The 23,851-nt window shown below is 37.8% G+C and overlaps 1 protein-coding gene across 2 annotated transcripts in view; it reads left to right on the forward strand.

The window, feature by feature from the left end:
- Positions 1-23,851, forward strand: part of LRCH2 (leucine rich repeats and calponin homology domain containing 2) — a 169,814-nt gene that overhangs the window by 68,047 nt on the left and 77,916 nt on the right. For both annotated transcript variants that reach the window (XM_033112466.1, XM_033112553.1), the window contains exon 12: positions 21,179-21,244. In XM_033112466.1, the coding sequence (XP_032968357.1) occupies positions 21,179-21,244 (66 nt within the window). The remainder of the gene's footprint in view (positions 1-21,178; positions 21,245-23,851) is intronic.

The following is a 23,851-nucleotide window of genomic DNA, read 5'->3' on the forward strand; positions in this document are numbered from 1 at the left end:
GTTGTATAGTCCCCTTTACCATTATGAAATGTCCATCTTTGTTTCTTGTTATCTTTTTCACCGTGAAGTCTGTTTCATCTGATATCATTATGGCTACACCTGATTTTCTCTGTGTACCGTTTGCTTGGAATGTCAATTTCTATCCTTTCACTTTGAGTCTATGCTTGTCGTTGTAGCTGAGATGTGTCTCTTGGAGACAGCATATGGTTGGGTTTAATTTTTTGATCCAGTCTTCTACACTGTGCCTTTTTATTGGTGAGTTCAGTCGATTAACATTTAGGGTGATTATTGATATGTGAGGATTTTCTGTCATTGTGTCTCCATTGAGTCTTTGCTTTTTGTTGTTGTCTATTTTTTCTGTGTGGCATTATTCTATGATGTTTTCCTGTATTTCTTCTTTTATTACACTATATATTTCACTTCTAGAAGTTTTTTGAGTGGTTACCCTTAAGTTTAAGTAAAAGGAAGTTTGATATTTAGAGTATTCCATTTTCTTCAGCACACTTACTTTCTCCATTCCCATGTTCCGGTTCAGGCCTTTACTCTCCCCCTTTTTATGTTTTGGTTCCCACAAATTTTCCCTCTTGATGGTGGTTAAATAGCCTCCTTTAGTATTTCTTGCAGTGCAGGTCGTGTATTAGAAAATTCCCTGAGTTTCTGTATGTCTGGAAAGGTCTTTATTCCTCCTTCATGTCTAAAGGATATCTTTGCTGGATATATTATTCTTGGCTCATAATTTCTCTCTTTCAATAGTTTGAATATTTGGTTCCACTCTTTCCTGGCTTGTGGAGTTTCTGCTGAAAAATCTGATGATAATCTAATGGGCTTTCCTTTGTAGGTTACCATCTTCTTTTCCCTGGCTGCCTTGATGATTCTTTCTTGGTTGTTGATTTTAGACAGCTTCAATACAATATGCCTTGGAGAAGGTCTGTTGGGATTGAGGTAATTAGGTGTTCTATTTGCTTCTTGGATTCAAGGATCCAGTTCTGTCTACAAAGTTTTGGAAGTTCTCATCGACAATTTGTTTGAATATATTTTCTGTTCCCTTCTGTCTTTCTTCTCCTTCTGGTATGCCCATTATTCTTATATTGCTCTTTCTGATGGAGCTAGAAAGTTGTTGTAGAGTTCTTTCATTTCTCTTAAGTCTCAAGTCTCTTTCTTCTTCCATCCGTTTCATTTCCAGGTTTCTATCTTCGATGTCACTTATTCTTTCCTCCATCTGGTCAACTCTACCACCTAAGCTGGCTATTTCATTCTTAATTTCTTCTGTTGAGTTCTTAATCTCCAGGAGTTCTATTTGTTTCTTTTTTAAAATTTCAATCTGGTAAAATGCTTGTGTTGTTCTTTGACTGTGTTTCTGAGTTCATTAAACTGCCTTTCTGTGTTTTCTTGCATCTCGTTGAGTTTTTTCAGAACTGCAATCTTGAATTCTCTGTCCTTTAAGTCACATATTTCCATATCTTTAAGTTCCTTTTCTGGAGACTTTTCACTTTCTTTCTGAGCTGTCTTGTTGCCTTGGTTATTAATGGCAGGTAATGATTTATAATTTCTCTTCCTAGACATCTACAGGAGGGGTTCTGCAGCTGGTTGACAGGAATAGTTCTTTCTTTTGTTTTCAGTACATGTTGGCAGAATGTTTTATTTTCTCTCCAACTGCAGCCTTTTTTTCTCTCTCACACAGTAGTGCTATGTTTTCTCTGCAGTATTCCAGCTTCTCACACAATGGGGGGATTCCCTAGGAGACGGGCTTCTCCTCTGTTAATAGTTCGCTTAGGTCACAGGGCGCAGTGTCCATGTGGGTATGCGAAGAGCTGTTGAAGTTCCAAAGCTCCTCCTGCACCAGATTCAGAGCCCTTCTGTTTCAGCAGTTCTGTTTACTCCTGCAGTGTTCCACCCAGATAGGTGCAGCCAGGGGCGGGGTGAGTTGTGAGATGTGGCCCAGAGCAATGGCTTTGACCACCACCACAGCCGGTCCTGCTTCTACAGCTCCCTCCCCTCTGCCGGAACTAGTTGGGCTGTGAATCTGTGTCTGCGGTCCACAGTTCTCAGAGCAGCATATATTCTGTTCTTTTTATCTGATACTGCTACTTTTTGGCTTGTAGCACTGGGTAGTTGTGAGCGGGGTGAGCTCTGGGAGGGAAGGGAGGGGACGGCTAGTCTTAGTGCCTAAGGCTTCCGTTCTCTGCTCAGCAGTGAGGGCTTAAACCACTGTTTTCAGCCTGCTTCCCTTAGTCTTTTCTCCGAGGTCTCTGCCATGACCTTTTGGTTCAGCCGTGTTATTATATGCTGTCTCCTCAGCCCTGTGGGTCATAAGCTGAGCCCTAGCAGTCCGAGTTCTGCCCTGTCCCACAGCTGCCGTAGTTCCAGGATGCAGCATGCTCGGAGGACTGAGCTAGTTCTGCATCCTGGGCCTGCGGGGCTCCGTCTCCACACGTCTCTCTTCCCTCCTCCCCTGCTCACATGATTCGCCCATGTTTAGGTGAATTCAGTAGTGGGCCTCTTCGTCTTGACTGTCTGCTGTGCAGGGCGTCCTTTGTGGAGTTATAGTTGTTCCATTTGTTGTAAATTTCAGGGAAGATGTACAGAGGGTCACCTCACGCTGCCATTTTGATGATGTCTCCGGATTGTTTGTTTTTTGTTGTTGAATTTCATCAGTTTTTTTGTTTTTTTTTTTGATAGATTTTGGATATTAACCCTGTATGAGACGTATCATTGACAAATACCTTCTCCCATTCAGTGGGCTGTCTTTTGGTTTTATTGATGGTTTGTTTGCTATGTAAAAACATTTTAGTTTCAGGTAGTCCCATTTGTTTATATTTTTATTTTGTTTCCCTTGCCTGAGGAAATATATCAGTAAAAATATTACTAAGGGTACTGTCTGAGAGTTTACCGCCTATGTTTTCTTGTAGGAATCTTACAGTTTTGGGTTTTACATTTAAGTCTTTCATCCATTTTGAGTTTGTTCTTCTATATGGCATAATTAGGTGGTCCAGTTTCATTTTCTTGCATATATCTGTCCAGTTTTCCTATCACCATTTATTAAATAGGCTGTCATTACTCCAATGTAAATTCTTGCGCCCTTTGTCATAGATTAAATGACAATACAGGTATGCATAGATTTCTGGGTTCTCTATTCTATTCCATTGATCTTTATGTGTGTTTTTATCCCAATGCCATGGTGTTTTGATTACTGTAGCCTTGGCATATAATTTGATATCACATTGTGTGATGCCTCCAGCTTTGTTCTTCTTTCTGAGGATTGCCATTGCTATTTGGGGTCTTTTATGGTTGCATATAAATTTTAGGATCATTTGTTCAAGATCTGTGAAAAATGCCTGTGGTATTTTGATAGGCATTGCATTGAATCTGTAGATTCCTTTGGGTAGTATGGATATTTTATCTGTATTAATTCTTCCTATCCCTGAGCATGGTATATGCTTTCATTTGTTTGTATCTGCTTTAATTTCTTCAATGTTTTATAATTTTCTGAGTAGAGGTCTTTTACTCCCTTGATTAAATTTATTCCTAGATTTGAGAACTATCTTTTTAAATTAAATTTATTTGGGTGACATTGTTTAGTAAAATATATAGATTTCAAGTGTTCTTTTTTATTAAATTTATTGGGATGACATTGGTTAGTAAAATTATATTGGTTTCAAGTGTACTTTTCTATAATACATCATCTATATATTGCATTCTGTGTTCATTAGCCAGAGTCTGTGCTTCTTCCATCACCACATATTTGATCTGCTTTTTCCTGTTGTACCAACACCCATTTTCCCACCGGTAACCACTAAACTCCTGTCTGTGTCTGTTAGTTTTTGTTTGTCTTATTCCTTTATGGCTTTCAGTTTTATATTCCACATATGAGTGAAGTCATATGTTTCTTGACTTTTCGTCTGATTTATTTTGCTTAGCATGATAATCTCAAGATTCATCCATGTTTTTGCAAATGTCAGTATTTTGTCTTATGGCAGAATAGTATTCCATCGTGTATATATACCACATCATCTCGATCCAATCATCTATCAAAGGACACTTTGATTTTTTTTTCTGTGTCTTGGCCATCCTGAATAATGCTGCAATGAACATCAAGGTACATGTTTCTTTATAGATAAATGTTTCCGAGTTTCTTGGGTAGATACCCAGGAGAGGGATTGCTGGGTCGTATGGTAATTTTATTCATTTTTTTCAGGAACCTCCATAGAGTTTTCCGTAGTGGCTTCACCAATTTACATTCCCACCAGCCATGTATGAGGTTTCCTAATTCCTTATAATCTCTCTCACACACTTTATTACTTGTTTTGTTGATAATAGCCATTCTAACAGGTGTGAAGTGGTATCTCATTGTGGTTTTGTTTTGCTTTTCCGTAATAGCTAGTGAATTTCAGCATTTTTTCATATATCTGTTGCCCTTTTGTATGTCTTCTTGGGAGAAGTGTCCGTTCCATACAAATCTGATGATTTTTGTTGTTGTATTTCTTGAAAAAAAAATACCTTTGGACTTTTGATGGGGTGGGGTGTTACCTTAAATATGTATATTGCTTTGGGTAATGTGGCCATGTTAACTACACTGTGTGGATTCTTCCAATCCATGAGTATGGAATATCTTTCCGTTTATTCGTGATTTCTTCAATTTCTTATAATAATGGCTTATACTTTTCAGTGTATAGGTCCTTCACATCCTTTGTTAAGTTTAGTACTAGGTAATTTATTTATTTTTTTTTTTGGCTGCAATTGCAAAATAAATTTTTTAATTTCTTTTTCTGAAATTTTATTGTTAGTATATAGGAATGCAATGGATTTTTGTACATTGATTTTGTGTCCTGCAAGTCTACTACATTCATTTTTTGTTTGTAAAAGTTTTTTTTGGTAGAGTCTTTAGGGTTTTCTATATAAAGATAATGTCAGCTGCAAAAAGTGACAATTTAACTTCATTCCCAATTTGGATGCCTTTTATTTCTTTCTCTTGCTTGATTGCTCTGGCTAGGACTTCCAATACTATTTTGAATAACAGTGGTGACTGTGGCATCCCTGTCATGTTCCTGATTTTAAGGAAAAGCTTTCAGTTTTTAACTGTTGGGTATGATATTAGCTGTGGGTTTGTTTTATATGGCGTTTATTATGTTGAGGTACTCGTATACTCATTGATCTAAAAATAAATGGATGTTATATCTTGTCAAATGCTTTTGCTGCGTCTATTAATGCCATCATGATTTTTATCTTTAAAATTGTTTATGTGGTGTGTCGCAGTGATCAATATGCACATGTTGAATCATCCTCGTGCTCCTTGAATGAACCCTAGTTGATCGTGATGTATAATGTTTGTAGTATATTGTTGTATTTGATTTACTAGTATTTGGTTAGGATTTTTGCATCTGTGTTCATCAGCGATATTGGTCTGCAGTTTTCTTTTTTTGTGTTATTCTAACGTGGTTTTTGTATCAGGGTATTATTGGCTTTATAAAATCATTTAGGAAGTATTGCATCTCGTTCACTTTTTTTAGAATAATTTGAGAAGGACAGGTATTAAATCTTTGAATGTTGGGTATAATTCATTAGTGGAGCCATGTGGTCCTGGACTTTTCCTTTTGTTGATGTTTTGGATGATTGTTTGAATTTCCTTACTCTTGATCAGTGGATTTTCTAGTTCTTCATTATTCAATCTAGGAAAGTTATATGTTTCTTATAACTTGTTCATTTCTTCTAGGTTATTGAATTTGTTGTTATATAGTCATTCATAGTATTCGTTTGTAATCCTTTGTATTTCTGTGATACCTGTTGTAATTTCTCTTTCTTTTTAGTTTAAAGTAAAGTTTATTGGGTGACAATTGTTAGTAAAGTGACATGGATGATGTATTACAGAATTTCTCCTCTTTCATTTCTAATTTTATTAGTATCTTTTCTCTATTTTCCTTAATGAGTGTAGCGAAAGGTTTGTCAATTTTATTATTCTTTTCAAAGAACCAGCTCTTTGTTGCATCAAATTTTCTATTGTCTTTTTCTCTATTTCGTTTAGTTCTGTGAATATCTTCTTTCTTGTTAACTGTTATATTCTGAAGTCTATTTTGTCATATACACGAGGTGTAATCACAAAATATCGTGAATGTTTAAATTTTAATAAAATTATTACAGTAGAAGACACATTGCCATTAGTCCCTCTCAAATTACTTCCCCTCTCATCAAACACACTCATGCCATCATTCTTGCCACTTTCTGAAACAGTTCTGGAAGTCCACTTTCGTGAGTGTCTTTACTTCATCCTTTATCATGACAATGCTCTATTTCACACATCTCTCCTTGTCGAGCAATTTCTGTCGAATAAAAACATTACAATGTGTCCTCTTCCACCTTATTCACCGGATCTGGCACTATGCGACTTCTCGCTCTTCTCCAAAGTCAAAATAAGCATGACAGGTAATCGTTTTGAATCAATTCAGGAAATTAAGGCAGCCACAACAGTGCAAGTAAAGAAACTCACGAAAGAGTACTTCCAGAAGTGCTTCAGAAAGTGGCAAGAGTGATTGAATAAGTGTGTTCAAAGTGAGGGGTGGTATTTTGAGGTGTATTAGTGACAATGTGTCTTTTTCTTCAGTAATTTTTTAAAAAATCTAGGCAATCACCATAGTTTTTGATCAAACCTTGTAAGTATGACAACAACCGCTTTCCTCTGGATGCCATTTGTTTGGAGTATCGTTTTTCACCCTTTCACTTTGAGTCTGTATTTGTCCTTGTAGCTGAGATGTGTCTCTCGGCGGCAGCATATGGTTGGGTTTTGTTTTTTGATCCAATCTGCTACTCTGCTTTTTTATTTGAGAATACAGTCCATTTACTTTTGGGGATGATTATTGATAGATGAGCATTTTCTATAGCCATTTTACCTTTTGTTTTCTGGTAGCTCAGTGTCTTCATTCTTTCTTTGCCTTTTTGTTTCTCTCTGTTATTTTAGTGTGGTGGTATTCTATGATTTTTTTCCCCTCTGTTTCTTCTTTTATATGTTATGTGGGTCAGTTCCGGATTTTTTTTTTTTTTGAGTGGTTTCCATTACATTCATGTAAAAGAAAGGTTTATATATAAGTAGTCCTATTTTTTCAGCATGCTTTTTATCTCCATTCCACTTTGCAGATTCAGACCTTTAGTCTCCCCCCTCTCATGTTGCTGTCACAAATTATTCCTATTTATGCTGTGAGTTCATTTCTGAGTTGCAGTGGCAAATTGTCTTGTTTTATTCCTTTCTTATGTTTTCATCTTTTTACCCTTTATGTTATGTTTCAGTGTACAGTGCCCTATTCTGTGTGGGGGTTGACATTTCCTGCTTTTGTCTGCCTCTTAGTAATCTTGCTGATGGTTTTGTATTCTTTTTCCCTTATGTTTCACGCCAGATAGCCTCCTTCAGTATTTCTTGTAATGCAGGCCTTGTGGTAGAAAATTCTCTCAGCTTCTGTATGTCTGGGAAGGTCTTTATTATCTAAAGGATAACTGCAGGATATATTATTTTCACTTGTAATTTCTCTGTTTCAGTAGTTTGAATATTTGATTCCACTCCATCCTGGATTAAGAGTTTCTGCTGAATAGTCTGTTCATAATCTAATGGTCTTACCTTCCTTGGAGAAGGCCTGTTAGTACTGATGTAATTAGGTGTTGTGTTTGCTTCTGGAATTCGAGGATCCAGTTCTTTCCATAGTTTTTGACATTCTTATCGACTGTTTGAATAGTCTCTCTGTGCCCTTCTCCCTCTCTTCTTTTGGTATACCAATCATTGTTACATTGCTCTTTTTGATGGAGTCAGAAAGTTCTTGTATAGTTTTTTTGTTTCTTTTAACTCTCAAATCTCTCTGTCTTTTTCCATCTGTATCATTTCCAGATTTCTGTCTTTGATATCACTAATTCTTTCCTTCATCTGGTAAGTTCTGTTTCCTATCCTGGCTGTTTCATTCTTCATCTCTTTTATTGAGCTCCTCAGCTCCAGAATTTTTATTTGCTACTTTTTAAATATTTCAGTATCTTTGGTAAAATATTCACTATGTTCATTGATTTTTATTTCTGAATTTATTAATCTGCCTATCTGAGTTTTCTTGCATCTTGTTGAGGTTTTTCAGAAATGGATTCTTGAATCCTCTGTCTTGTAAGTCACATATTTCCTTGTCTTTAAGGGTTGTTGTTGTTTTTTTTTTTTTTTTTTTTTGAAATTTTCAATCTTTTTCTTGAGCTGTCTTGTTTCCTTGTTTATTCATATGATGAATTATTTTTTTCCTGGGCATCTGTAGAAGTTGTATGCAGCAGGTTGATATGAAGAGCTCTTTCCTTTGCTTTCCAGTAGATGGTGATGGAGCATTTTATTTTCTCTCTTGTCCTGTTCCAACTTCTCCTTGGTGGGACTTTTACTGGAGAGGTGGGCTTCTCCTCTGTGACCAGTTTGCCTTTGTCTCAAGGCACCACCCCCATGGGATGATGTGGTGGGTGATGGGTTTCTGAGCCTCTGAAATCCCTGTGCTACTCCTGCAGCCAGATGCAGAGGTGTGCGTTACAGCAGTCCTTGGTGCTCGCGCTGTGATCAGCCGGTAAAGGAGGGGACAGGGTTGGCTGGGGATGCGGTGGGCACATCTGTGGCCCTGCTCTATTTCAAGCACTGGCCTCTGCCAGACCACAGCTGCCTCCATCATAGAGTTCTTTCCCTGTCACCAGAATTAGCCTCACTGTGCGTCTGCCAGTTAGGAAGTGTCTCCATTTTCCAGGGCTGTAGATATTCTGCTCTTAGGTCCAACACTACTATCTCTCTCTCTCTTTTATTTTCTTTCTTTCTGGGGCTTGCTGCTAGCTCTGGGAGGGTACCATGGAGGGAACTCTGGGAAGCTGTTGATCAGTGGCCAGGCTTTGTAGCTTTGTTTTCTACCTGGCAGTTAGGGCTGTTACACCACAGTTATCAGAGACCTTCTGTATTTGGTTTTTGCCCCATCACATATAATACATAGCTGTATTATATGCTGATTCCCTCAGGTAGGATTTTTGGGGCCCCAGAAGGTGCTCCTGCACTCAATCCTCCCTTTTCCCAGGACTGCAGTGGGCTCTGGTCTGTGTCCTATGACCCCTGTCTCTGTACTTTGCCTTCCCTCCTCCCATGTGTGCCCCAGTTCACCCACCTTAAGATGTTTAGATTCGCAGAATTCTCAGAGATGTTTGTGTTATATTGGGAATCCTTTGTTGAAATGTAGCTGTTCAATTTGTTGTAACTTCTAGGGGAGATATCAAGGAGTACCCCTTAATCATCATGTTTTTGACATCTGGTATTTTATTTTTTTGATGCAGTTATAAATGGGATTGTCATCTTAATTTCTCTTTCCGATAGTTCATTATTGGTGTTTAATATGCAACCAGTTTCTTTCTCTTTTTTTTTTTTTTTTTTTGTTTGAACTGGGCAGAATTTTATTTTATCATTTTTAATCATTAGTACATAAGAGGGATGTTCTTTTTTCTTTCTTTCTTTCCTTATTTTTAAAAATTAATTAATTAATTATTTTTTTAAATTTATTGGGGTGACAATTGTTAGTAAAATTACATAGATTTCAGGTGTGCAATTCTCTATCACATCATCTATAAATTACATTGTGTGTTCACCACCCAGAGTCAGTTCTCCTTCCATCACCATATATTTGATCCCCCTTACCCTCATCTCCCACCTCCCAACCCCCTTACCCTCTGGTAACCACTAAATTACGTTCCCCAGATTAATTTTCAAACCCCGTGGCCATCTTGTGGTTACTGATTGTTTTCTAATCCCCTCACCTTCCCCCTTTACCCCCACCCCCCCGCCCATCTAGCAACCCTCAGTTTTTCCTCTGTCTCCAAAACTGTTTCTGATTAGTTCATTCACTTATTCTTTTCTTTAGATTCCGCATATAAGTGAGATCATATGGTACTTATCTTTCTCTGTCTGACTTATTTCACCAGTTTCTTAATAATTCATTAATTGCCGTGAATAACCAAGGTAACAAGACAGCTCAAAAAGATAATGAAAAGTCTCCATAAAATGAACTTAAAGACATGGAAACATGTGACTTCAATGACAGAGAATTCAAGATGGCAGTTATGAAAAAACTCAACGAGATGCAAGAAAACACACACAGTCAGTTTAATGAACTCAGAAACACAATCAAAGAACAAAATGAAAAAGGAAAAAGAGGAGCGGCGTGAGAGGGCCCGGCCGGCAGCGGCGGGAGAGCCCAGCCCCCAACGGAGCCTCAGCTGGCGGGGGCGAAAACCGAAAACCACTGAGCCGGGCACGCACGGGATCCCAGGCGGAGCGGAGAGCGCAGAGACCGGGGGTAGGCACTTTCCCTGCGTCCCACGGCTGATTTCTCCCGCCGGGAAGGCGACGCGCCCTGCGGCGGACGGGGGGCGCAGTCTCCATACCTGGGCCCCCCCCCCGCCCTGCTCTCCCAATCCTACCCCGCCCTTCCAGAGACTTAAACCGGCCCCTGAACCGAGGAGTGGTATCTAAGGATCACGCTTTGGGAAGCCTGACGGGCACCCGACCCAGGCAGACTGGGCAGTGTGCGTGATTTTGGCTGCGCTAGGAGAGAAGAGACGCCTCCACCCCCAGCCACCACCTTTTCTGGCCTGCGGGAAGAGGGCGACGCACGGCTGGGCTGGGAGAGTGAAGACCCCTCCATCTCCAGCCCCCACCCTTCCTGGCTTGCCTAGGGTGGGGTGGGTGCAGCTGCCGAGACACACCCGGAGATCAGCAGTGAGGCAGGCGCAGCTCTGGGCTTTCAGCAGATCAGAAATCTCCCGCCCGCACTCACACACACACACTGAAGAGGTGCCTTAAGACTCAAGAGTTTTGGTCACGTATCTGGTGGTGCCACTCTCAGTGTGCATTTGTGCAGGCAAGGGCAGAAACTGCACTGACATTGTAAAAACTATCACCCAGACCCCTCAGGCCCACGCTTTTAAGTCTGCAGTCCCAAAGTCTCTCTGGGCACCAGGTGACCGGCTCTGCCTGCGCAATAAGCAGGGGGCTCCTTGGTACAGCAGAGAACAACCTGGACATTGCTTGGTGGGCTTAGGCCGAGACTGTCGCTGCTTTTTGTATTGCTTTGTTTTGTCTTGTTTTGCTTTGTCTTGTATCTTTGATATCTTTGCCTGTGTCGAGCGGGGGTTATCGGCTGTTGTATTTTTTTTTTTTTTCTCTTTGCTGTTGTCGTTGCTGCTGTGCTTGGTGATTTGCCTTGTTCTGGGACTTTCCTGCCGGGGCCCAGCTTGGGTGGCACGGGACTCGGCATATCCGGGGGCCAACTCCAGACCAAATCGGAGTGCAGCCGGGTTGGACCTGCAGGTCACACACCTAGAGGAGGTTCTCGGCAGGCTCTGGAGCCCACAGAGGCCAAATCACATTGGGGTGGTCAACCCTCACGCAGCAGAGTGCCCTGCGGGGGGCAGAGCCAAGTCTCACGGCAGGTCAGCCCAGGAGTTGACCCCACCTGCTCATTAGCGGGAAGCAATTAAAGATCTTCTTGAACGGGACAGTGTACACAACACAAGACTCACCTTTGGAGCACACGCAGAGGAGGACGACGTGGTGCGAGTCAAATATAAAGGACACATACTACATAAGATAACCTAGCAAGAACTAAGAACTCTAGGGGATCTACCTAATATATCAAAATAAACACAGTCAGCCAGAATGGGGAAACAAAGATACACGTCCCAAATAAAAGAACAGAAGAAGCTTCCACAACTGGAACCAAATGAAGCAGACGTAACCAACCTCTCAGAGACAGAGTTCAGAACAATGGTGATAAGAATGTTTAAGGAGCTTAGAGGAGACATAAAGAAGGATGTAGAAATCATAACAAACGAGCTTAGAGAAAACATAAAGAAGGATGTACAAATCATAACGAAAAACCAGTTGGAACTAAAGAACACAATTACCGAAATTAAGAACTCACTTGAAGGAATTACCAGCAGGCTAGATGAAGCAGAGGATCGAATCAGCGACTTAGAAGACAAGGTAGCAGAGATCACCCAAACGGAACAACAAAAAGAAAAAAGAATAAAAAACAATGAAGATAGCCTAAGAGACCTCTGGGATAACATCAAGCGCAACAACATGCGCATCATAGGAATACCAGAAGGTGAAGAGAGCAAGCAAGGGATTGAGAACATATTTGAAGTAATAATGTCTGAAAACTTCCCCAACCTGATGAAGGAAACCAACATACAAGTCCAGGAAGTGCAGAGAGTTCCAACCAGGATTAACCCAAACAGGTCCACACCAAGACACATTATAGTTAAAATGGCAAAGCTTAAAGACAAAGAGAGAATCCTAAAAGCAGCAAGAGAAAGACGGAGGGTTACATACAAGGGAACTCCCATAAGGCTATCAAATGATTTTTCTACAGAAACATTGAAGGCCAGGAGGGAGTGGCAGGAGATACTTAAAGTGATGGAAAACAAAGGCCTACAACCTAGAGTGCTTTATCCAGCAAGGCTATCATTTAAAGATGATGGAGAGATAAAGAGCTTTCCAGAAAAAAATAAGCTAAAGGAATTTATTACCACCCAGCCAGCATTGCAAGAAATACTAAAAGGACTTCTGTAAATAGAAGAAAGATCAAAGCAACCTAACTACAAATTTAAAAATGGCAATATCTATGTACCTATCAATAATCACTTTAAATGTAAATGGATTAAATGCTCCAATCAAAAGACATAGGGTGGCTGACTGGATAAGACAGCAAGACCCTTGTATATGCTGTATACAAGAGACTCACCTCAGAACAAAAGACACACACAGGCTGAAAGTGAAGGGTTGGAGTAAGATATTTCATGCAAATGGAAACGAGAAAAAAGCTGGAGTTGCAATACTTATTTCTGACAAAATAGACTTTAAAATGAAGAACATACTAAAAGATAAAGATGGGCACTATATAATAATAAAGGGATCGATCCGACAAGAGGACATAACCCTAGTAAACATCTATGCACCCAACATAGGAGCACCTAAATATATAAAACAGGTACTGACTGACATAAAGGCAGAGATCAACAGTAACACTATTATAGTCGGGGACTTCAACACACCTCTGACCACAAGGGACAGGTCTTCCAGACAGAAAATCAATATGGAAACAACAGCCTTAAATGATACATTGGACCACTTGGATTTAATCGATATTTTCAGAACATTTCACCCCAATGCTGCAAAATACACCTTTTTCTCAAGCGCACATGGAACATTTTCCAAGATAGATCATATGTTAGGCCACAAAACAAGTCTTGATAAATTTAAGAAAATTGAAATCATACCAATTGTCTTCTCTGATCACAATGCTATGAAATTAGAAATGAACTACAGGAAAAAAACGGGAAGACACACCAATTCATGGAGGCTGAATAACTTATTACTAAATAATGAATGGGTCAAGCAGGAGATCAAGGAAGAAATCAAAAGATATTTCGAGATAAATGAAAATGAAAACACGACGACCCAAAATCTATGGGATGCCGCGAAAGCAGTCCTAAGTGGGAAATTCATAGCTTTGCAGGCCTACCTAAAGAAACAAGAAACATCACTAATCAACAGTTTATCTTCACATTTGGAAAAAGAACAGCAAAATAAGCCCAAAGGGAACACAAGGAAGGAGATAATAAAGATCAGAGCAGAAATAAATGAAATAGAAACCAGAAAAACAATACAAAAGATCAATGATTCGAAGAGTTGGTTCTTAGAGAAGATAAACAAAATCGACAAACCTTTAGCCAGACTCATTAAAAAAAAGAGAGAGAGGACCCAAATTAATAAAATCAGAAACGAAAGAGGAGAAGTGACAACGGACACTGCAGAAATACAAAGAGTTTTAAGAAGTTACTATGAGCAACTATATGCCAACAAATTTGACAATTTGGAAGAAATGGACAATTTTCTAGAGGCGCACAACCTTCCAAGGCTAACTCAAGAAGAAACAGAAAACCTGAATAGACTGATTACCACCACGGAAATTGAATCAGTAATCAACAGTCTCCCAACAAACAAAAGCCCTGGACCAGATGGCTTTACAGGTGAATTTTACAAAGCGTTCAAAAAAGAATTATCACCAATTCTCCTCAAGCTCTTCCAAAAAATCCAGAAGGAGGGAAGACTCCCAAACACTTTTTACGAAGCCACTATCACCCTGATTGGAAAATCAGACAAAGATACCACAAAAAAAGAAAACTACAGGCCGATATCTTTAATGAACATAGATGCAAAAATCCTCAACAAAATATTAGCAAACAGAATTCAGCAATACATTAAAAAGATCATTCACCACGATCAAGTGGGATTCATCCCTGGTATGCAGGGGTGGTTCAACATCCGCAAATCTATTAATGTGATACACCACATTAACAAAATGAAAAATAAAAATCACATGATCATATCAATAGATGCAGAAAAAGCATTTGATAAAATCCAACAGCCATTTATGATAAAAACCCTTAAGAAAGTGGGAATAGAGGGATCTTATCTCAACATAATAAAGGCCATATATGACAAACCCACAGCTAACATCATACTCAATGGGGAAAAGCTAAAACCATTCCCCCTAAGATCAGGAACAAGGCAAGGATGCCCACTATCTCCGCTTCTATTCAACATAGTTCTGGAAGTTCTTGCCACAGCAATCAGACAAGAAAAAGAAATAAAAGGCATCCAGATTGGTAAGGAGGAAGTAAAGTTATCATTGTATGCAGATGATATGATACTATATATAGAGAACCCTAAAGCCTCCACCAAGAAGCTATTAGAGCTGATAGATGAATTTAGTAAAGTGGCAGGATACAAAATTAATATTCAGAAATCAGTTGCATTTGTATATACCAATAATAAAACATCAGAAGGAGAAATTAAAAAAACAATCCCATTTACAATCGCTCCAAAGACTATAAAATACCTGGGAATAAATTTAACCAAAGAAGTAAAAGATCTATACTCAGAAAATTATAAGACACTGATGAAAGGAATGAAGGAAGATATAAATAGATGGAAACACATATCATGTTCATGGATAGGAAGAATTAATATAGTTAAAATGTCCATACTGCCTAAGGCAATATACATATTCAATGCAATTCCTATCAAACTGCCAACGTCATTTTTCACAGAAATAGAACATATAATCCTAAAATTTATATGGGACCATAAAAGACCCCGAATAGCAAAGGCAATCTTGAGAAATAAGAACAAAGTGGGAGGTATAACAATACCTGACTTCAAATTATACTACAAGGCTACAGTAATCAAAACAGCATGGTACTGGCATAAAAACAGACACATAGATCAATGGAACAGAATAGAGAGTCCAGAAATAAATCCACGCCTATATGGCCATTTAATCTACGACAATGGAAGCAAGAATGTACGATGGAGTAATGACAGTCTATTCAATAAATGGTGCTGGGAAACCTGGACAGACACATGCAAAAAAATGAAGTTGGACCACCTCCTTACACCATATACAAAAATAAATTCAAAATGGCTTAAAGACTTAAATGTAAGGTCTGAAACCATAAAATACCTAGAAGAAAATATAGGAAGAAACTTCTCAGACATTACCCGGAGTAAGATTTTTACTGATATACACCCTCGCGCGAGGGAACTAAGAGAAAGAATAAACATGTGGGATTATATCAAACTAAAAAGTTTTTTCACAGCAAAGGAAACCATCAATAAAAGAAGAAGGGATCCTACTGAATGGGAAAAGATATTTGCCAATGATATATCTGATAAGGGATTAATATCACAAATCTATGGAAAACTTACTCAACCCAACTCCAAAAAAACAAACGATCCAATTAAAAAATGGGCAGAGGACTTGAAGAGACATTTTTCTGAAAAGGACATACAGATGGCAAACAGACATATGAAGGAATGCTCAACCTCACTAACCATCAGAGAAATGCAAATAAAAACCACAATGAGATACCACCTCACCCCAGTCAGAATGGCTATCATCAATAAATCAACAAACAACAAGTGCTGGCGCGGATGTGGAGAAAAGGGAACGCTTGTGCACTGTTGGTGGGATTGCAGACTGGTGCAGCCGCTATGGAAAACAGTATGGAGGTATCTCAAAATTCTGAAAATGGAACTACCTTATGATCCAGTAATTCCACTCCTAGGTATCTATCCGGAGAAATCCAGAACTTCAATTCAAAAATCTCTATGCACTCCTATGTTTATTGCAGCACTATACACAATAGCTAAGACATGGAAACAACCAAAATGCCCATCGGTAGATGACTGGATTAAGAAACTGTGGTACATTTATACAATGGAGTATTATGCAGCCATAAGGAAGAAAGAAATCTTACCATTTGCAACAACATGGATGGATTTAGAGAACATTATGTTAAGTGAAATAAGTCAGACAGAGAAAGATAAGTACCATATGATCTCACTTATTTGCGGATTCTAAAGAAAAGAATAAGTGAATGAACTAATCAGAAACAGTTTGGGAGACAATGAGGAAAAACTGAGGGTTGCTAGATGGGCGGGGGGGTGGGGGGTGGGGGGGAGGGTGAGGGGATTGGAGGGCAGTCGGTGACCACAGGATGGCCACGGGGTTTGAAAATTAATCTGGGGAACGTAATTTGGTGGTTACCAGAGCGTAAGGGGTTGGGGGTGGGGGATGAGGGTGAGGGGGATCAAATGTATGGTGATGAAAGGGGAGCTGACTCTGGGTGGTGAACACACAGTGTGATTTATGGATGATGTGATACAGAATTGCACAACTGAAATCTATGTAATTCTACTAACAATTGTCACCCCAATAAATTAAAAATAAATTAAAAAAAAATAAATAAATTAATTAAAAAAAAAGAACAAAATGAGCATTTGACTAAAGAGACTGAAATTTTAAAAAAGAACAAAATAGAATTTCTGGCGATTAAGAACTCTGTAAAAGAAATGAAGGATGAAATAGCCAGCTTAGGTAGTATAGTTAACCTGATGGAAAGAATCAGTGACATTGCAGATAGAAATCTGGACATGATACAGATCCAAGAAGACAGAGACTTGAGAGTTAAAAGAAATGAAACAACTCTGCAAGAAATTTCGGACTACATCAAAAAGAGCAATATAAGAATAATGGGCATACTAGAACAAAAAAAAAAAAAGAGAGAAGGGAACAGAGAGTATATTCAAACAAATAGTCGACAAGAACTTCCCAAACTTCTGGAAATAACTGGATCCTCAAATTCGAGAAGCAAATAGAACACCTAATTACCTCAATCCCAACAGACCTTTTCCAACACACATTGTATTGAAGGTATTAAAAATCAACGACAAAGAAAGAATCCTCAAGGCAGCCAGGGAAAATAAGATGGTAACTTACAAAGGAAAGCCCATTAGATTATCATCAGATTTTTCAGCAGAAACTCTACAAGCCAGGAGGGAGTATAATCAAATATTCAAACTACTGGAATAGAGAAATTACTAGCCAAGAATAATACACCCAACAAAGATATCCTTTAGATATGAAGGAGGTATAAAAACCTTTCCTGACCTATAGAAGCTGAGGAAATTTTCTAATACATGACCTACACTACAAGATATACTGAAGGAGGCTATTCAGCCAGCATAAATAGGGATAATTTGTGACAACCAAAATATAAAAGAGTAAAGGGGGAGAGTAAAGGCCTGAACTGTAATAAAGGAATGGAGAATTTAACCATGCTGAAGAAAATGAAATACTTTAAATATGAAGCTTTCTTTTACGTAATCTTAATGGTAACCACTCAAAAAATCCAAAACTCAAATCTAGAACATACTAAAAGAAGAAACAGAGGGAAGAATCATAGAATACCAGCACACTGAAATAATAGACAGCAACAAAAGGCAAACATTGGAGACACAGTCTTACCAGAAATCCAAAGATAGAATGATAGGAAATCCTCACATATCAATAATCACACTAAATGTAATTGGAATGAACTCACCGATAAAAAGGCCCAGAGTAGCATATTGGATTGAAAAACTAAACCCTACCATATGCTGCCTCCAAGAGACACATCTCAGCTACAGGGATAAACATTGATTCAAAATGAAACAGTGGAAATTGACACTCCAAACAAATGGTATCCAGAGAAAATCAGGTGTAGCCATAATGATATCAGATGAAACAAACTACAGGATAAAAAAGGTAACAAGAGACAAAGATGGACATTTCATAATGATAAAGGGGACTATACAACAAGAAGACATAACAGTCATCAATATTTATGCCCCAAAATCAGGGAGCACTGAAATATACCAAGCAACTACTAACAGAACTAGAGGGAGAAATTGAACAAAACACAATTATAGTACATTGTAAATACAACATTGACAACTATGGCTGGATCATCCAAACAAAAAAAAATAAATAAACAAATACTAGCCCTAAATAACACATAGGATGAAATGGACATAATTGACATTTATAGAGCACTTCATCCTAGAACATCAGACTGTATATTCTTTTATAGCGTACATGGAACATTCTCAAGGATAGACCATATACTGGAACATAAAACAAGCCTCAGCAAATTTAAGAAGATTGAAATCATACCAAGCATATTCTCTGATCACAAGGCTTTGAAATTGGATATTACCAAGATATTGGAAGAGAAAACAGGAAAATCCTAAAAGAAGTGGAATTAACCAACATAATTTTTAAGAAGGACTGGGTCAAATAAGAAATAAGAGGAGACATCAAAAGATGCATAGAAACAAATATGAATGAAAATACATCCTACCAAAATTTTTGGAATGCAGCAAAAGCAGTTTTAAGAGGGAAATTTATATCATTACAGGCTTATCTCAAGAAACAAGAAAAATTCTAAATAAATAACCTCATGTTACACCTTCAAGAAGTAGAAAAAGAAGAACAAATGAAATCCAAAGTCAGCAGAAGGAAGGAAATAATGAAAATCAGAGCAGAACTAAATTGAGAACAGAAAGACAATAGGAAAATTAATGCAGCAAAGAGCAGTTTCTTTGAAAAGATTAATACAATTAACAAACCTTGGCTAGACTCAACTAAGATAAAAAGAGAAAAGACACTAATAAAATCAGAAATTAAAGAGGGGATGTTATCAGAGATGCCACAGAAATACGAAGGATCATCCAAGAATACTATGAAGGACTATATGCCACCAAATTCAATAACCTAGAAGAAATGGACTAGTTCTTAGAAACACATAGCCATCCTAGGCTGAATCACGAAGAATTCGAGAATGTAAATAGGCCGATCACCAGTAAGGATATTGAATCAGTAATCTGAAACCTTCCCAAAAGCAAAAGTCTGCTTCACTAGTGAATTGTACCAAGCATTCAAGGAGGATCTAATACCCGTCCTACTTAAACTCTCTCAAAAAAATTGAAGAAGAGTCCAAACTTCCTACTTCATTTTATGAGGCCAACATTACCCTGATACCAAAACCTGGTAAGGATAACAGAAAAAGAAAATTACAGACCAATATCTCTGATGACATATGTGCTCCAGTGTTCATTGCAGCTTTATTTACATTGGCCAAGACATGCAAACAACCAAAGTGTCCTTTAATAGATGAATGGATAAAGAAGTTGTGGTATATATACACAATGGAATACTATTCAGCCTTAAGAAAAGATAAAATAGTACCATTTGCAAAAACATGGATGGATCTTGAGATTATAATGCTATCTGAAATAAGTCAGACAGACAAAGTAGAGAACCATATGATTTCACTGATATGTGGTATATAAAATTGAAAACAACAAAAGAAGACAAACAAATGAAAAAACAGAAACTCATAGACACAGACAATAGTTTAGTGGTTAACACGGTAAGCGGGGAGGGTGGCTGTTGAAGCGGGTAAATGGGGTCAAATATATGATAATGGAAGGAGAATTGACTCTGGGTGGTGAACACACAATATGAGATATAGATGATGTACTACACCTGAAATCTCTGTAACTTTACTAACAGTTGTCACCCCAATAAACTTTAATTTAAAAAAATGCAACCAATTTCTGAATTTTAATTTTGTATCCTGCTATTTTACCAGATTTATTTATCTCTTCTAATAGTTTTTTGGTGGAATCTTTGGGATTCCCTATCTGCAGTGTCATGTCATCTGCAAATAATGACAGTTTTACTTCTTTCTAATTTGTATGCATATTTTTTTCTTTTTCTTGTCTGATTTCTGTGGCTAAGGACTTTCAATAGTATGTTGAATAAAATTTGTGAGAAAGTGGACATCCTTTTCTTATTCCTGATCTTCAGGGTTTAGCTTTTCCCCATTGAGTATGATGTTAGCTGTGAAATTGTCACATATGGCCTTTATTATGCTTAGATATGTTCCTTGTATTCCTACTTTAATGAGAGTTTTTATCATAAATAGATGTTCGATTTTGTCAAATGCTTTTTCTGCATCTATCGAGAGAATCATGATTTTTTTTTTCTTCTGTTCATGTGGTGTATCTTATTCATTTATTTGCCAATATTGAACCAACCTTGCCTACCAAGAATAAATCCACCTTGAGTATGGTGTATGATCTTTTTAATGTATTGCTGAATTTGGTTTAGTAACATTTTGTTGAGGATTTTTGCATCTATGTTCATTAGGGATATCAGCCTATAATTTTTTTTTTTTTTTTGTAATGTCTGAGTCTGGTTTTGGAATTAGGGTAGTGGTGGTGGCCTAATCTTGTGGGATTTTTTTAAAAAAATAGTTGAACTTTAGTACTATCTTTGCATTTAGAATTAATGTTTATTATTTGGCTTTTGGTAAAATGATTGTGTATTATATTTATATAACCCTGTCATTTCCATTGGTGGGAAAATTAAATAGGCCATGATGGTACCTAAACGATCTGCATCTCTGTATCGTTTCTCTCAGCAAAAGTTAGAAATACATAGGGCAATAGCATGGCCAGAAGATTTCCAAACCCCAAGAAAGGGTTTATGAAAGAATATACATGTAGGCGTGTGTGAGGTTAATTTCATTATAATAGCTAGTGTGCTCATGGGCATGTGATCTAAATAATATTTAAACATGTTTTCTTGTAAAGATCTTCATGGACCAGATGTAGTTTTTGTGGCAATCTTTATATCATGTGTATACACTATTCTCTTTAATATGTTCTGGAATTAATGTGTTAATTTACTTCTAGGATTCTTAATCATTCAACTTATGTTACAAGAAGCAAGCCAAAACAAACTGTGGAATGCATAAAGAGGTATAAAAATATCTTATTCCTTACATTTAGAAGTCTGCCATGATGAAGTAACCACTTGAGCTAAAACCGACTCAATATATAGTATTTTATATTGAGACTTGATCCTCTGACAGTGCGTTTCCTGTATATGGGCTTTAGTTGAAAAATTGATGTTGATTTAATATATTTATATATTAAATATATGTTGATTTAATATAACTACATAATATAACTACATAAATCGTGTTGATTTAATATAACTAAATAATTCATCTCTTTTAGTGGTAATACCTGTATTTTGTCTTGATGGTAGAATTATTCATTTATTAATTCAGCAAACATTTATTTTATTACTATTACTGCTAGGAATAATGTATTTCTTTATCATTGATTGTGTTTATTCTCTATAGTTTCCTTTTTTATTTAAATCGGGTATTACTAAATTCTTCTATATGAATACATGGTCTAAATCCACATATTTTAATTGTAGAGAAGTAGAAAATTTGTATTCATTTTTTTGGTGGGTAGAGAAGTACACACAGAAAGAATTAACATTTGTTGAATGCTTGTTACGTGTTTACTTTTCTGAGTTCTTTAAATGTGTTTTCTCATTTAATCTTCACAATAACTATGAGTTGTTATCCCTATTTTGTGAAAAGGCTGAGACTCAGAAATTATCATAACTTGCTCCAGGTCATACAACTAGTAAGTGGTACAGTGAGAATTCAGACCCAGTTGTTTGGCTCCAGACCTCCAAGTGTGAACTTGGTTCCAAGAACACTTTGCTTCTTCCACTTCCACACATCCCACTGATGCCTTTTCCTACATACCTCATAGTCGAAACTGAACTTTCTTTTCAAAAAACCTATTTTTTGTCCTCTGTGGTTGCTTGAGTGAATGTAACAGTATGTAGTCACTCAAGTGACTTTGGAGCAACTTTGGAATCATCATATATTCCTCTCTCTTATGCATCCCCCCCATCCAGTCAGTCACAGATAATTATTGCTTCTTAACATTACTTGCATCTGTTTCAACCTCTTGTTTTCTATTGCATTTGTGTTGGTTCAGGCCCTATCTTTCCCCACCTGGATTACTGCAACAATCTCCAGACATTTCCTTTCCTCACTTTTGCTTACCTTTAAATCTGTATTCTGCACTGATGAAAGAGTGATAGGTCTACGACACAAGTCTGACTACGTGGCTCCCATTTATTATCTTTTTTTTTTTAATTTATTTTTAATATATTGGGGTGACAATCGTTAGTATAATCACATAGATCTCAGGTGCGCAACCCTGTATCACATCATCCATAAGTCACACCGCGTGTTCACCACCCAGAGTCAGCTCCCCCTCCATCACCATACACTTGATCCCCCTCACCCTCATCCCCCCCCAACCCCCTTACGCTCTGGTAACCACCAAATTACGTTCCCCAGATTAATTTTCAAACCCCATGGCCATCCTGTGGTCACCGACTGCCCTCCAATCCCCTCACCCTCCCCCCCACCCCCCACCCCTCCCGCCCATCTAGCAACCCTCAGTTTTTCCTCATTGTCTCCCAAACTGTTTCTGATTAGTTCATTCACTTATTCTTTTCTTTAGAATCCGCAAATAAGTGAGATCATATGGTACTTATCTTTCTCTGTCTGACTTATTTCACTTAACATAATGTTCTCTAGATCCATCCATGTTGTTGCAAATGGTAAGATTTCTTTCTTCTTTATGTCTGCGTAATACTCCATTGTATAAATGTACCACAGTTTCTTAATCCAGTCATCTACCGATGTGCATTTTGGTTGTTTCCATGTCTTAGCTATTGTGTATAGTGCTGCAATAAACATAGGAGTGCATAAAGATTTTTGAATTGAAGTTCTGGATTTCTCCGGATAGATACCTAGGAGTGGAATTACTGGATCATACGGTAGTTCCATTTTCAGAATTTTGAGATACCTCCATACTGTTTTCCATAGCGGCTGCACCAGTCTGCAATCCCACCAACAGTGCACAAGCGTTCCCTTTTCTCCACATCCGCGCCAGCACTTGTTGTTTGTTGATTTATTGATGATAGCCATTTTGACTGGGGTGAGGTGGTATCTCATTGTGGTTTTTATTTGCATTTCTCTGATGGTTAGTGAGGTTGAGCATTCCTTCATATGTCTGTTTGCCATCTGTATGTCCTTTTCAGAAAAATGTCTCTTCAAGTCCTCTGCCCATTTTTTAATTGGATCGTTTGTTTTTTTGGAGTTGGGTTGAGTAAGTTTTCCATAGATTTGTGATATTAATCCCTTATCAGATATATCACTGGCAAATATCTTTTCCCATTCAGTAGGATCCCTTCTTGTTTTATTGATGGTTTCCTTTGCTGTGAAAAAACTTTTTAGTTTGATATAATCCCACATGTTTATTTTTTCTCTTAGTTCCCTCGCGCGAGGGTGTATATCAGTAAAAATCTTACTCCGGGTAATGTCTGAGAAGTTTCTTCCTATATTTTCTTCTAGGTATTTTATGGTTTCAGACCTTACATTTAAGTCTTTAAGCCATTTTGAATTTATTTTTGTATATGGTGTAAGGAGGTGGTCCAACTTCATTTTTTTGCATGTGTCTGTCCAGGTTTCCCAGCACCATTTA

The sequence above is a fragment of the Rhinolophus ferrumequinum genome, chromosome X (genome assembly GCF_004115265.2).
Source record: "Rhinolophus ferrumequinum isolate MPI-CBG mRhiFer1 chromosome X, mRhiFer1_v1.p, whole genome shotgun sequence".
Taxonomy (NCBI): Eukaryota; Metazoa; Chordata; class Mammalia; order Chiroptera; family Rhinolophidae; genus Rhinolophus; species Rhinolophus ferrumequinum.